Raw genomic sequence first — 14,340 nt, forward strand, 5'->3', positions numbered from 1 at the left:
AACTAAATGACTAAACAACAACAATTGACGCATGACTGATGATGTGCAGGTCATTTTGGACTCAAAAACAGGGGCAGAACAGAGCACTGCAGGGTGGGCTGGTCTTATGTCCACTCCATCTATGTGCACAATCAGCTGGGACACAACCCTCACACAAATTGGGTGTTGCCTGTATAGTTAAAATAGAAATACAATACATTGCACCACAGAGGGAAAGACACCAGGTGAATTGTGAGCATGCTCAGTATGCTGGTCAGGAGCTGCTGTTGACAGGCAGCTTCAAGTCTCCTGCTCTCCCTGTGTATGGTTCCTTATCTTTACACCAGACTGGATAGCATTCAAATGGAGGGCAATTTCAAAATTAGAGGTTGTCCTCTGTAGAACAGGGCACATGGTCACTCCCGTTTGAGCTCTAACTCCCAGCAGCCCCAACCAGCAGAGCCAATGTTCAGAGATGGTGGGAGCAACATTTGAAGGGCCACAGCTTTCCAGCCCGTATACTAAGCAGCGGCTGGATATTCTGCAAGGATACGGGCCATTTAAAAAATAACAAAAATTAAAAAGTCATGCTTTCTGATGAGCAGCTGGCACTGCAGGTGCTATAGCCCCATACTGGCCTCACCAGTGTTGCTGAGAATGGTATTCTAAGCTCATGCTTGTAAATTAATTGAATTAATATGATCAGTAGTTTTGAAGGTATCTATAGCATGCAACCAGCCTTGTCTCCAAAGCCTATAAGCTGCCTAGAGCCATTCATGTCCAAGTCACTGCTCTTCTTTGGGCTTGTATTTCAGAATGATATATAATGTCCTACTAGGTCAAATGAAGAACAGTGAAATCTAACCTGAGCATTAGGAAAGCCTATCACTTTCTGGTGCCTTATAAATAGGCCACACTCCTATTGCAGCTAAACGCCAGCCCTAACCCCAAAATTCCCAACCCCCTTGAAAGAGGCTGGCCTTACCAAAGGCTTCCATTAATCTTCTGTGCTATTGTATTCAACTTATTTTCAGAGATATATGAAGGCTCATCAGTGGGACTGGCAAGGGAAATGTGTGGCTTTCTGTACCCCAGCCATTAATGTAAAATGAAGGAATTCAATGCATCTGGGTGTGAGGAAGTTGATCAATCTTCAGAAGTTGCAAAGAGTTGATTCCTTCTGGACAAGTGACAAGGCTGCTGGGGAATGAATAGCGGGGACAGACAGATCAAAGGGCAGGTGTATACCAAGGGCGGGCAGCTAGGGTGCAGATTTGCACTGGGAGCATTGATCAGGTTAGAAATACCAGGAGAATCTCTCTCAGCATCATCATATGCATGACTAAGTCTCATTGCATTAGGGAGGGATGAATCAGTCCTATTTCTAGCTGGTGTCAATTTCACACACATTTCTCCGCAAGTCCCTCCTGTTCGTGAATTAATCTCTGATTTAAAGTCCAAGTGAAAATTCATATTTAAATACGTATTTTATCTCAATATATGTCTAGGTGTGCACATGCTGATACTTTTTTTTTTTTAATAGCAGGGAACTGTATTGCAAAATGTTATATTTTGGCAGTGTCATCACAGAAGCCTGGAATACACAGGCCTGCCATCACTGTCTGCATGTTAGTGGCAAAGTAGACTCTTGCCATCCATCATCTGATAGAATGCACCTCTCTGACTAGCTGCTGCTGCTGCTGCTGCTTCATTGTGCCACTGAAGGAGTTAAGAATAAAGGACTTTCCTTATGCCAGTGTTTTAAAATTCTTTATTTGAAAAAAGAAAGAAAGAATGGAAAAATATAGTGAAATGAAATCAGAGCTTCCTTTGAATGGGCTTCCCAATGGAAAACAAACATAATATCAAGGGGTAAGGGGCAGGACAAGATTCAAGCATACGTAATAAATACAGTCAAACAGTATAAGAAGAGGGTTATGCCATGGAGCGGGCTTGGGTGCCCTCTGTGACAGAAGTCCACAAACCTTGCCGATTCAAGCCTGTCACGAGGGCTAGAAACTTAGCACTCTAAAACCTTATGGAACCACTAGCACCCAATTCACAAGGAACACCTTTCATGCCAAACTATATGATTGCAACAATCATGTGAAAAATGCCAACCACAATTTTCCAGTCACAAGTTCGTTGGATAAATCAAGCCCTCCTTCTGCTAGGGCAGCGCTGCAAGTGACAGCATCGCCCTATCAAGTGTCAAATGTTGCTTTAACTGATCCATTACATTTATATGGATACGATAGGCATGACCAATGGCATCAAACAGTCCTAAACTAATTTTGATTTAGGCTTTCCATGAAAACACAGTATGTGGCCACATGCCACACCTATTCTCAATAAGGCAGGAGGGGTGGGGCAAAGATACTATATCAGTTGAATTTAGATCAGTAAATAAATCATGCAGTCATGATTCTAAGGCCACAAAGGACTATTGCAATTTGTTTGCTTCTGGTGCACACAAGCATGGGAAAATGTTGCCCAGCTGTTCTTACACCAGTCAACGTTCGCAAGGACTATTCAACTGATTACATCAAAACACAAGCGTCTGGTGTTTTGTGTGTGTGTGTGTGTGTGTGTGTGTGTGTGTAACCCATGAGCATAAATAGGCCAGTAATAAAAACAAAAATCCTAGCTGACTATGCTCTCCTCTTGCTCTGCAAAGCCTGCATGGGAACCCTCATCTAGACCCATTTATATGTTTTAGAAGCTGAGCACAACAGCATCCTCTTTAGCTCTCCACTGCAAGACTAACCTGCTGCAGCAAGATGCATCTCTTATTCATTACTTGGTGACAGGGGCTGGGTCAGGAATAGTGCAAGGTCAGAACTAAAGAGGAAAGCACAAATCCTGCACCTCAGTTACACTTTCACTGTGGATTTTGGCCAAAATCTGTTTCATTTTATATTCTGGAACAGTTTTTTGTTTGTTATTGAACGTTCTTTTCCAACTCATACAACATTCATCCTGACATCATTAAATAAATTATCCATGCACATTGCACTAGAAAACCATCTCCTCCTATAACTGGGCAGGGAAGGCAAGTTGATTTTCTGACTCGTGAAAATATACAAAATAAATAGATGTATACAAGAAAAGTTGAGAGCCTTCACATCTCCTGGGGTTATTAAAGGCAGATCACAAATGTTACTTACATATGATGGAATTTTGACATCAGAGGCTTCCTTAGCAAAGAGGGGGATACATTCCGGAGGTTATGCCTCAAGCCACCATTCCATTTTAGGTGCCAGGGAGAGTAACATGTAGGCTCTCAAGAGCCAAGATCAGGTGCTTGGGTTGGAAACCCTGTCACCTAGACTATGATTATGCCTTATAGACAGCATCCTCAAACAGAGAAGCAAAAATAAAATAAAAATGTTTCATGTAATAAAGAGCAGATCTGCAGGCAGAACCAGAATAAAGGGAGTAGATAACCACTCTGCCAGGCTATTTTGCATTTAACAGTCATAAGGAGGAACATTTCAGCAGATGAAGCTGTTCTTCTTGTAGTGCCACTGGGGTGGGAGCTGACCTGCCAAAATTCTCTCTTCTTGTCCTGTACTGTAATCGACAGCTCTTGGATCCTAAGATCTTACACCACAGCCATTGGCCATAGATGAAAGCATCATAAAGTGCATATCCTCATGGGTTTGAGCAATATCAGAAGATATCAGATATTGTATCGTAACGAAACACATTCCTTTTCTCTTTCTACAAAACCGTTTGGCATCTTCCCAAAGTTCTCACCGAAGCAAAACTTGCGCAAGCTTGACCTTAATCACATCTAAGGCTAAATTTACACATGTAACAGAATGAGGTGGTAAAGTCCTGTGAAGTACAGCAGATTGTATAACTTAGGCTGCAGGTGAATCATGTTTTTGAAAACCCTATGTAAAAATGACTCTTGCAAGCAGAAACCTAGCAAGGCATAGAAGGGAGCCTCTTCTAGACGGCCTTCTGTCTGCTATCCTGAGTTTCTGCTTTCAGGAATGTTGTTTTTAACATAAACAAGCAATCAAAAATATAACCCTACACTTAGACACATCACCCATGACACGGAGTTGAGAAGAGGCCATTCCACCACCTTAAGACTCTGCCACTTCACTTTGCGACACATATAAATCAAGCTTGAGTTTTGTACTGAAAACCTCGATTCTAGTCCATTGATTACACACTATCTTTACTGCAAGGGGGGAGGGCATCATCTGTGGCACTTTTGAATCCAGCCTACAGCCTCTCCTTCTTTCCCTACCCCCATTATTTTTCAATTAGTCTTAGAAGTTTTTTTTTAAAAAATTACATCCACATGCAACTGAGATTCCCCCCCCCCCCAAAGCCTAATTGCCATGTGTGGGGTATTGGTGGGAGGTGACAACTGGGGAGTGAAGGCTTAAATCCTATTCTCTCTGTCCCCCCCCCCATAGATTTTTTTTTGTGGAAGGAGGGCAGGGTGAGAGAGAGGAGAGAAAAGGGAGCAAGAGAGAATGGAGAGTCTATGTATGTAGGGGGAGTGTGGATGAAAGGGAGGAAGTGTGGGGTAAATGGGGGATTGATAGAGGGCAAGTGGGTGCAATCGTGGGGGGGGGGGGTGACTGCAGGCCTAACTAGAATTTACCTTGGGGAGCGAGAGCGCCTCTATCCATGACTTACAGCTTCCCTTAAATAACCACCTGAATTCAACTTACAATAAGCTTCTCTTTTGCCAGCAACAGCAATTATATTTTTGCAGATATTATATTAATAACTCCTCACCCAGATCATTTCATCTTAAACCTTTTAAAATGTGCTTTAAAATGTGCCATACAGTTTTGCTGTAAAATAAAATGCTTCGGACAATAGCAGGTGTGAATAAATAAGCAGTTGAAATAAACATTGTAGAAATATGTCAGGAGCTTAAGAGCAGAAGTGATCAGTTAGTTGCTTTTTCTTCTTTTGTGAGGAAACCTCCACTAAGGGCCTGACACTGCATACGATGGCTGCTTCTTTGTCTGCTTTAAAAGAACTACAATAATGTACTATTAATATAATCACTTCAATATGAAGATGGAGGATTGTCTCTTGGAGCAAGTAATGAGCAAAATTTCTACTGGTGAAATTTGATGAAGCATTGCCAAATTCAAATAGAGACTTACTAATTTTGCATGGACTATTCAACCATTTTAAAACCATGTTCTATTTTCTCTAGGTACACAGGAGATGTGAAGGCAGCTGAATTTTCACACAATACTCGATTTAGAAAAAGGAACCCATTTGTAAATCAATAAATTAACACACGCACACACACACACACATACACATTTGCAAAGATTGTAAGATTCGCAGGTGCACTGTCAGAATTTCTCATTTAGTCCCTGAAGATATCAAACAAAAGCAAAAATAAATAAATAAAACAAAGCCAACCAAAAATGCTGAACTTGCACCAGAGTGGTAGATTCTTTCCCCCCTTTGATCTTGTCTCCACTGGGCAAAACTGAACAGGTGAAACAACCCAGCCAAATCCATAATCACATCAAGTCCATCATAAGAAAGATGCCCAGGTGCACTTCTGGCACATCAGCTGTTCTGCAGGAATGGGAAGTAAATTAGCCATGTGACTTGGATAAACTGGTGTGATATGTACATCATTCTGCTCCATGAAATCTGTGCATGTTTCTAAGGAGCATCAGTTTTAAGAAAAAGAATAAAGTTCATCTTCAGTGTTGAACCGTTGTCTTCATATGTAGAAATAAGCCTTTTATCATCCTTCTCAGGCAGAAAAACACCCCGCAAAAAACCGCTTTCTGGAGACTGGCGTTCTGCAGCTCTGCGCACAAAGCTTTGCAATCGCCCTCACTTCCTTTGTTTGCTTTGAAAGAAAAGGCTAAGGTGTTGCAGCTAAAGGTTCTTCCGGACTTCATTTGCTTTCCCCCAACCCCTTGCAAAGGCATCCTGGAAGAGTGACTTATTCAGCCACTCACAAGCTCAGATGCAGCTACACTCCCTACGACTGAGAGATGGTGTTGGACGTGAATAAAGTTGGCTGTGCAGGGGAAGAGCGAGTGAGGATTACATACTCTGTATAGACAAAGGAACTGAGTTGGAAGGTCTCCTCGTTCTCTCTCTCTCTCTCTACATGAAAAAAAAACCGAAACACCCTGCAGCCCCGATACCTGGCTGCCAGGAGAATCAGCTAGGGAGCAGCACATGTTCCAGAAGGTAAGTGATGGAGTCCCAGTGCTTCCAGAGGAGGAAGAGAAAAAGCACTAGCAGGGTGGTGCTCAGGAGGCGCATGCGGGTCTTCATCAAGGGCGTGATGAAACTGGCAATGGTGGAGACAAAGACCAGCAGCACAGCCATCAAGGCCAATATGACGTTGATGAATTTGCCTAGCAGGGCCCGGGCATTGGCATTCTCGACCCCTTCCAGCTGCACCACCTGTTGCTGCTGCTGCTGAAGTTCCAGCTTGGTGACACGAGTCAGGCAGGATTCCACAGCCTCCTGTAGGGGAAAGAGAAAAAGGACCAGTGTTAGCTGAGGGATGAGGGATCGCAGCTGTGTTAGAACATCTGCACTGCATGCTGAGAGTACCAGAGAGTACCAGAAGGGCTATGAGTTGGAGCAAACCATAACTAGCCTAGATGGACATACAGTGTGACTTATTATATGGCAGATTCCAAGGTTCCTATGAAAGCTGTGGCACATCTACTGATCTTGAGCCCTTCTACGATCTAGCGACAAGAGGGAACAGATTGCAGACTAGCAATCTACAGCTAAGATCCATAGACAAATTCTCAGTTCTTCAGATGCAAGTCTCATTCCTCTCCTCCTACATCTTTTCAGTTCTCTAGTCTTATCAGTGCCAAACATCCACGCTCAGAGAATGATCTGTAGGAATATACCACAGTTCTAGTGTTGCAGGTCTGGTCCTGAGCTCTGCCTGTATAGCAGATCAGCTAGGATTTGTATTTATATGTAAGCCATTCTATGTTTTTGGGAGGGAGACTGAATATGTGGAAAGAATAAATACCCAATAGGGAGGGGAAGATGTCAGGCCAGCTGTACAAGCATCCCTATGGATTCCCATACCTGAATGTCTCTGGCCCTCTCATAGGACTGGTAAGCCACCTTCTCCTCCATGCTGGCCAGCTCCTGTTTGAGATTGGTCATTTCATTCTGGTGGAGCTCTGTCAGGTCATTCAGCTGCTCTTCCAAGCGTTCATATCTGTGTAGCGGGAGAGGGAGAAACACATGCAGTGGGTGAGAGTTTGGAGCTGGAGAAGTCAGGGAAGCTCATTGTATTCAGGTGTGGGTATGAGCTTTGGGGGCTCAAAATGCTGGTGTCAAAGAAAACATGAACTTTTCAAATCCCTTAATTTTTCCTCTGGCTGAGATTTCCTTAATCTCCTACCCCAATCCTTCCCAATTCCCAAACTCCTCTCTCTCCTCAAGACTCACCAGCTAGAATTAGCAGAGGCATCCAGGGAGTAGGAATGAGGGATCTCTGTCTATTCCCCTCCTGAGCAGCAATGACAGCAGTGCTACATCTCTAATGGACCATCAAACCTTTCAAGTTCCAGAGAGATAGCTGAGAAGAGACAGCGCTCACTTCTCCCATTTTCTCATGTGCCGCTGCTACTGGCTGATAAATCCTCAAGGGGAAGAGGAAGGGAAGGATGTTCTGAGTTCATTGGCGATGAACTTGCCAATGCTAATGAAAACACCAGCCCACAAACAACACCCAACTTTAACTTTCCTTGGAGCTGAACAACCATTTAAGAACACTGACAGCTGACTAAATAATATCCTGCTTTTCAGTCTTAACAGGTTCACAAAGATGATTAGAATGCACTTAGAAATAGCGTACAGTGGTACCTCGGGTTACATATGCTTCAGGTTACATACGCTTCAGGTTACAGACTCCGCTAACCTAGAAACAGTGCTTCAGGTTAAGAACTTTGCTTCAGGATGAGAACAGAAATTGTGCTCCAGTGGCACAGCAGCAGCAGGAGGCCCCATTAGCTAAAGTGGTGCTTCAGGTTAAAAACAGATTCAGGTTAAGAACGGACCTCCGGAACGAATTAAGTACTTAACCCGAGGTACCAATGTATGTATGCCAGAGTCTTTCTGTCCTTAGCAGCTGATGTAACAATCCATGTTCCAGTCTCTTCCCTCTTGAGTAAAAAGCCAGCAGGAGCTATAGATGGTCTCAGGGGATGGCAGAAGGTAATGCCAGTCCACAGAAGCAGCTGCTCCAGGGAGTACTCTACATGATGAAAGCATTTAATGATATATTTTCTCTACTTTCCAAGAGACCGGATTTCCTCTTATATCCCTATGAAACGTCCCTGCCTCGTTCCTTCAGGATGTTGCTATATCCTTGACAGTCAAGGAGAACAGAAAGGGAAGTGTAATTTAACTGTGAACAGTTAAACCACTGTGGAAGCAAACTCACTGCAACTGCAACCCAATTATAGCCCCTTCTCCGGGACTGTCTGAGGTCAGATTTGCACAATGCTGGTTGGCCAACCCTTGTGTTAGATCAGAAAACAGCCTCCGCAGAGCAAGGCTGTGCCCCAGGATGACTGGCTGTCATCTGTACAAGCAGGAGCAGCTGGCAGGGAAAGTAGGGCAGAGTTGCCTACCCAATGCCACTTACCTCTACCACTTACCCAAGTGGGGGAGGTAGGCAGTGGGTAGCTCAGTGTGGGCGCAGAAACAGGTGCATCAGATTGGCTCAGCTGCTGTGCCTGCAATGGGCTCCTCACTGCCTCGTCTTTCCCTCTACTGGGAGCCAATAGTGATACGTGGCTCTGGCAATCTTCCTCCTCCTCTTCCACTTAAATTTTAAGTGCAACCCCCCCAAAAAATGGGGGGTCCTTTAGCAAGTAAAAAGGAACCTTCTGGCACTCTGTGTGTTATGGCATCAGCCTTTGTAGACTGGAATATATATGTCTACATGGATTCAGAGGGAAGAAAATGTAAAGAGTAGCATCAAAGGGACAGGAAGCATGAAAGTGCACTCTGGACAATTCTATATATAAAGCTTAAATGAATAAGCACAGTGATATCTGGCCACTCAAAATAGGAAGTAACTGAAAATAACAGATAAATGTGTTTGTGGGAGGGGGCATTACTGGTTCATGTTTCTTCTTCTTCTTGATTTTTATAAAGTGTTTTGTACTTTTATATTGCACTTTTATGTTGCGAACTACCCTGAGATTCTATCAGCAGCCAGTCCAATTGAATTCTGTACGTGGAATGTGGGAGTGGAAGATGAAGTCCTGCTGCTCACCTAAAGGAACAAAACATCTTGAGCTACCCCTGGATCACCACGGAAAACTATGCTTCAAAACATGTTCCCATTTCCACCGCTTAACCTTATATAGCATTAAACCAAGCCAGTGACTTGTCTATTGCACTGAAATAGAAAATAAAAGAAAAACAAACAGCAGAACTCAAAAGCAAGTGGCAAGTTAAATATAGCAATAAAAAAGGAACTGAGTAAAATCATTGCATGAGCGGCTTGGCTCTTCATAATAACTTTTCTTTAGAATACTGAGCAGAACTATGAAATACAAGGGAGGGGCAACCGCTTGGTGATAGAGCACATGCTTTGTCCAGTCCCTTACATCTCCAGGATTGGAGGGGGTTGGGAGGGGCAAAGATCAGGTGGCATGGGATGCTGCTAGCCAGAGGAAATACTGGAATCAATGGACAAACATCTGACCTAGGGCAAGAAGGTAGCTTCTTACATTCTTGCAACAGAGGAAGATGTCAACAAGGAATTGGATTGTGTTTCATATTTGGCTGTCAGACAGCTGCGAGAAGAACCAATTTGACAGTGGATGCCCCTCTGAAGAGCTATTGTGATGATTACCTCTGGGTAAACCAGCCAAAGGGCTACATGTCCTGAATGTTACATTGATACTCATGGAACCATATCCCATCACCTCATTTTATTGAGGAGGCCATCTAAGAAGACATCAGATTTCACTGAACATTTTGTTAGGCTTATTGTCCTAAGTACAACTAAATGATTACTTGCAATGCTTTGTTTCTTAACATCTCATTCCTGTGCCCCGTGCAGTATGCTTTAAGGCAGCTTTCCCCATCCAGAGACCCTCAAAATATTTTGGACTACAACTCCAATCATCCCCAGTTGGTGGTGGCCAAATTTCTATCAGTGGTTCTATCATTTGGAAGCAGAGGGCATCAATCCTACATATGGTGTTTGTCACAAACAGCAACCTGCAGCTCCCCCGCTCAGGATGAGACCCTTTTGTAAAGGGCTTTCAGGCAGCCCCCTCCTCTCTTCGTTGACCTGCTGAAAATCAGAGGCTCAAACCAGATTGCTGGACAGCTTAAAACTGTGCAGGATTTAACCCAGATCATCAGCTGATGAGTGGGGATTAAATATTGCTGCTTTGGCTGCAGGAGCCTGTTCTGTAGGTGTGTGCAGTCAATATGAGATTTAACCCTGCCTTCCCAACCAACAGTTGACGCCACCAGTGATATCAGCTGATGGGTAGATGGACATGGTTTAACCACCTGAAGCAAGGAGGACTGTTTCTAGGGCACTGCCTAAGGTTATGTGCTCTTTTATATATACATGAGTTGTCTTCAGCACAATCCAATGCATCTGGAGGGCACCTGGTTGATGCAGGCTGCTCTAAGCTGAAATTGTGTGCTGCTGGTAGAGTTTTGGTTTCCACTAAGTTTCATATAGATCAGGGGTCAGCAAGGTTTATCTTGCCTGGGCTGGATCAGTCCCACGGAGATCTCTCCGTGGGCCAGATCGCGTATGTGTGTGAGCACGCATGCCCACGATTTTCAGCGTCTGTGCATGCACTGACGCAATTTTCAGCACAACGGGAGCAAGTCCCCGTGCTGTGCTGGTTTAGTGCAGCACACAAGCGGGTGGCTCGGTTTGGGGGCGGCTTGTGGGCCGGTCAAACAACCTCCACAGGCCGCTTCTGGCCCATGGGCCTTAGGCTGCTGATATAGATGGTTTAATGCTTCTTTTTAGAACTGTTATTTTGTATTTAAGGTTTCAGAGTTTTTATTATTACGCTGTACATCACCCAACTCCATTAGTTATTGAGGAACTAATAAGGATTTGTCAGGGAACTGCCATTGGAGCGGGAGGCGGAGAGGAGGCTCCCGGACGATGGTGGAGAGGGTCCTAGTAGAAGGAGGGATAGCCCATCCGCTGGGGAAGGCAATCAGCGTAACACCAGTGGAAAAGGGGAGGAGATAGAGGAATCGGAGAGGTGGCTCCAGGACTCTTCGCAGGAGACCAGCGGAGAGGGCACAAGTGCTCCATTGCCCATGCCCACCTTGCACAGGAAACTTTCGCACAGGCAACGGGGGAGGAGACTAGGCGTCAAACAGCTTCTATGTTGGAAGCGGTTTAAGAAACGCCCACTGACGGATTCTGCCAGCGACTGAGGCAGCCACGGATCTTGAGGCTGTCCTGACAGAAAGGGTTCAACCATGCATCCTAGCCAGGAGTAAAGGCAACTTATGCACGAGCAACCCCTAGAACCATTACAGGATTGTACTGGCCTTATTATGCCTTTGTTACTCACATTTTATTGTGTTATTTTCTTTTGGTAAACAAAGCTGGAAATATGTTTGAAGCGTTGTATTAAAAAAACTTATAACTGATAGATAGATAAAGAAATAAGTCCCAATGCTTTTAGCGGAGTTGATTCCCGAATAAATGTCATTCAACTTTGGGGGTGAGGGGGAGACGAGGAAAAAAGTTGTGGGGCTTAAAGAAAAAAACATTTCAGGTCTACCGTACTTCAGAATAATTCTTTCCCTGGAAGGCATGTTTTGAACAGCAATTTCTATCAAGTGGATAACCTATTCTATAAGAGTTACTGTAGTGTAGGTGTGAGGAATATTTGGCCCTCCAGATGTTGCTGAACCACAGCTTCTATCAATGCCAGCAAGCAGTGCCAATGGGAAGGGGTGGTAGTTGTATGTCAGCGACATGTGGAGACCAAATGTTCCTCACACCTGTATTAGTGGTTTATGCATTTGGTGGAAGCTGCCATTGAAAATGTGGCCTGGATGAAGGATTATTTCAGAACTTGTCAGGCCTGAAATAAATCTCTCTCTCTCTCTCTGGAACACCTGCGGTTCCTTCCTCTTTTCTCCCCACCTCTTTCCTGGTTTGGTGGTCACTATTCAATTGCAATCTAAAGGTTTTTCTCAGCCCTTCAAATGGGATACATGTGGGTGAGTGGAAAACAAATGAGAAGGGGGGGGGTGTCTCTTCTGAAACAATCCTGCCTTTGGGAACAATGAGTTTTGTTTCCATCCCTGCTGTCACTGATAATTGCCTTCCAGGATATTTTGAGATATTTTCCAGCTTCTGGAAAAAAAACCCCAAACGGCAGGGGGTGGGGAGCATCAAATACCAGTGTAGGACAAAATGGACATCCAAAATAAATGAGGACATAGATAAGCACTTCAAACAATTAAACACACATCTAGTGAATGCATGTGGGGAGAAGAGGGCTTGTGGTGATGAGCCCCTCCCTGACCTACATAGGCTCACTAGACTAGTGTTCTTCAGCTTTGGGTCCTCAGATGTTGGGCTACAGCTCTCAGCATCCTCAGCTAACTTAGCCAATAGTCAGGGGTGATGGGAGACGTAATCTAATAAATACAAGGAACCTGAGGTTGAGGAACACTGCACTAGACTATCAGTACAATCTCTATGCATATACAAAGGGAAGACAAGTGTGGTAAGGGGCCCTGCACAGCCCCAACTGCATGCAGGAAAACTGTAAGCATACACTTTGTATGCACATGAAGATTGTAGGGTCCAGCGAATTGAGGTAGGATTTGCCACTGCAACCTTGCTTTCCCTGGGCACATTCACTGTATGTACAGCTGGTTGCATGAAACGCACTGTGTTCACACTGAAGGCTTATCCACACTTACCTTTCTTCCACTCTTTCCAGGCATGGTCCGCAATCTAAAGCTTTGTGTCCGAGCACCATTTTTCTTTTCTTTTTTCTTTTTTCTTTTTTTGCTGCAGAGCTTTCTGTGTGAAAACTTGCTCTTTAAAGCTCAGTTGGAGCAAACATCAACCTGCAGAAAACCTGAATTGCTGTTTGCTCCAATTTGGCTTTAAAGAGCAGGCTTTCACATGAAAAGCTCAGGGCAAAAGAAAATTAAAAAATTCATCAGACATGTAGTGTTAAAGTGTGGACATCTGCCTGGAAATAGTGGGGCAAAAGGTAAGTGTGATTTCAGTAGTAGGATTGGACCAATGTGGAAAACTGATGCATACAGTAACCTGCCTGCAGATTTGTTATGGCCATCTGGGATGAGTGCATGTAGCCTTGGCTGATCCTAATAGGAAACTGGCCCTGTGAGACACTTCTCAGAAAATTGGGAGATGCTTCACTGAGAAAGCACTCACAGAGACTGTGTGCTATTTATTCTATGGTGACTGGATTATGTGGGAAGGTGCCTTATACAAAGTCTGGCTATATGTCCATTTACTCCAGAATTGTCTACTCTGGCTGGCAGCAGCTCACCTAGGACTCACGGTCTTTCTCAGCTCTGCTACTTAGTAGAGATACCAGAGATTGACCTTGGGACCTTCTGCCTGCAAGGCAAGTGCTCATTCACTGACCTACATCATCTCCCCAAAAGTCCAACCAGCCTCCTTCTCTCCTTGCCCCCAGCACAGTTGTTTGGGCTTTGAACCAGAGACCTCTGACACTGAGGAAGAGCCATACCCCTAGACCAGGGATGCAGAATGAGTGGTTCCATAGATGTTGCTCAAGTACCTTTCTCATCATCCCTGGCCATTGGGCTAAGGTGGCTGGAACTAATGGGAGCTGGAGTCCAGCAACATCTGGGAGGACCACGGTTTCTCCACCCCCGCCCTAACCAGCCCTAGACATGAGAGCTGGTTGGGACCACAAGCCTGCAAGAGACTTCTGCTCCCCACATCTGTGAGAACCATAAACATAGCAACTGCATGCAAGTGTCATCCCAGGACTGAGCCTATGACCCTTCTCTCACAAAAAAATGGAAACATAATTCTTTCCTCACTGCCTACAATTTTAATGAAGCCCACGGGCAAAAGAGTTCTTGGTCCTTATTTTTCCACCGGTGGAAGAGAAGCAAGAAGCTGGCACTGAGCATTCAGCCAGGAATGCATTTCCTCTTGTGTCTTATAAATAGAAGCAGTTAATAGTGCAGTGTCTTTCTTCTTGAGGAGAACTTACAGTACAGGAAATTCCAGCAGACATCTTCAAAGCTAGTGACAGCTAGGCAGGATTTAAATCATGATTTAAATCACCAGGAAGGAGGACTTATTTGAATCACTTATTTAAAATT

At 44.3% G+C, this 14,340-nt stretch overlaps 1 protein-coding gene across 12 annotated transcripts in view; it reads right to left on the reverse strand.

Moving 5' to 3' along the window:
- Positions 1 to 1,730: 1,730 nt before the first annotated feature.
- TMCC2 (transmembrane and coiled-coil domain family 2) overlaps positions 1,731 to 14,340 on the reverse strand; it is a 100,459-nt gene continuing 87,849 nt past the window's right edge. For all 12 annotated transcript variants that reach the window (XM_083444358.1, XM_083444362.1, XM_083444363.1 and 9 more), the window contains 2 exons: positions 7,057 to 7,192; positions 1,731 to 6,468 (listed from right to left, as the gene is read on the reverse strand). In XM_083444358.1, coding sequence (XP_083300484.1) covers positions 6,157 to 6,468; positions 7,057 to 7,192 — 448 coding nt within the window. In that variant the 3' untranslated portion in view covers positions 1,731 to 6,156. The remainder of the gene's footprint in view (positions 6,469 to 7,056; positions 7,193 to 14,340) is intronic.

The sequence above is a fragment of the Podarcis tiliguerta genome, assembly GCF_965153285.1.
Source record: "Podarcis tiliguerta genome assembly, chromosome: 6".
Taxonomy (NCBI): domain Eukaryota; kingdom Metazoa; phylum Chordata; class Lepidosauria; order Squamata; family Lacertidae; genus Podarcis; species Podarcis tiliguerta.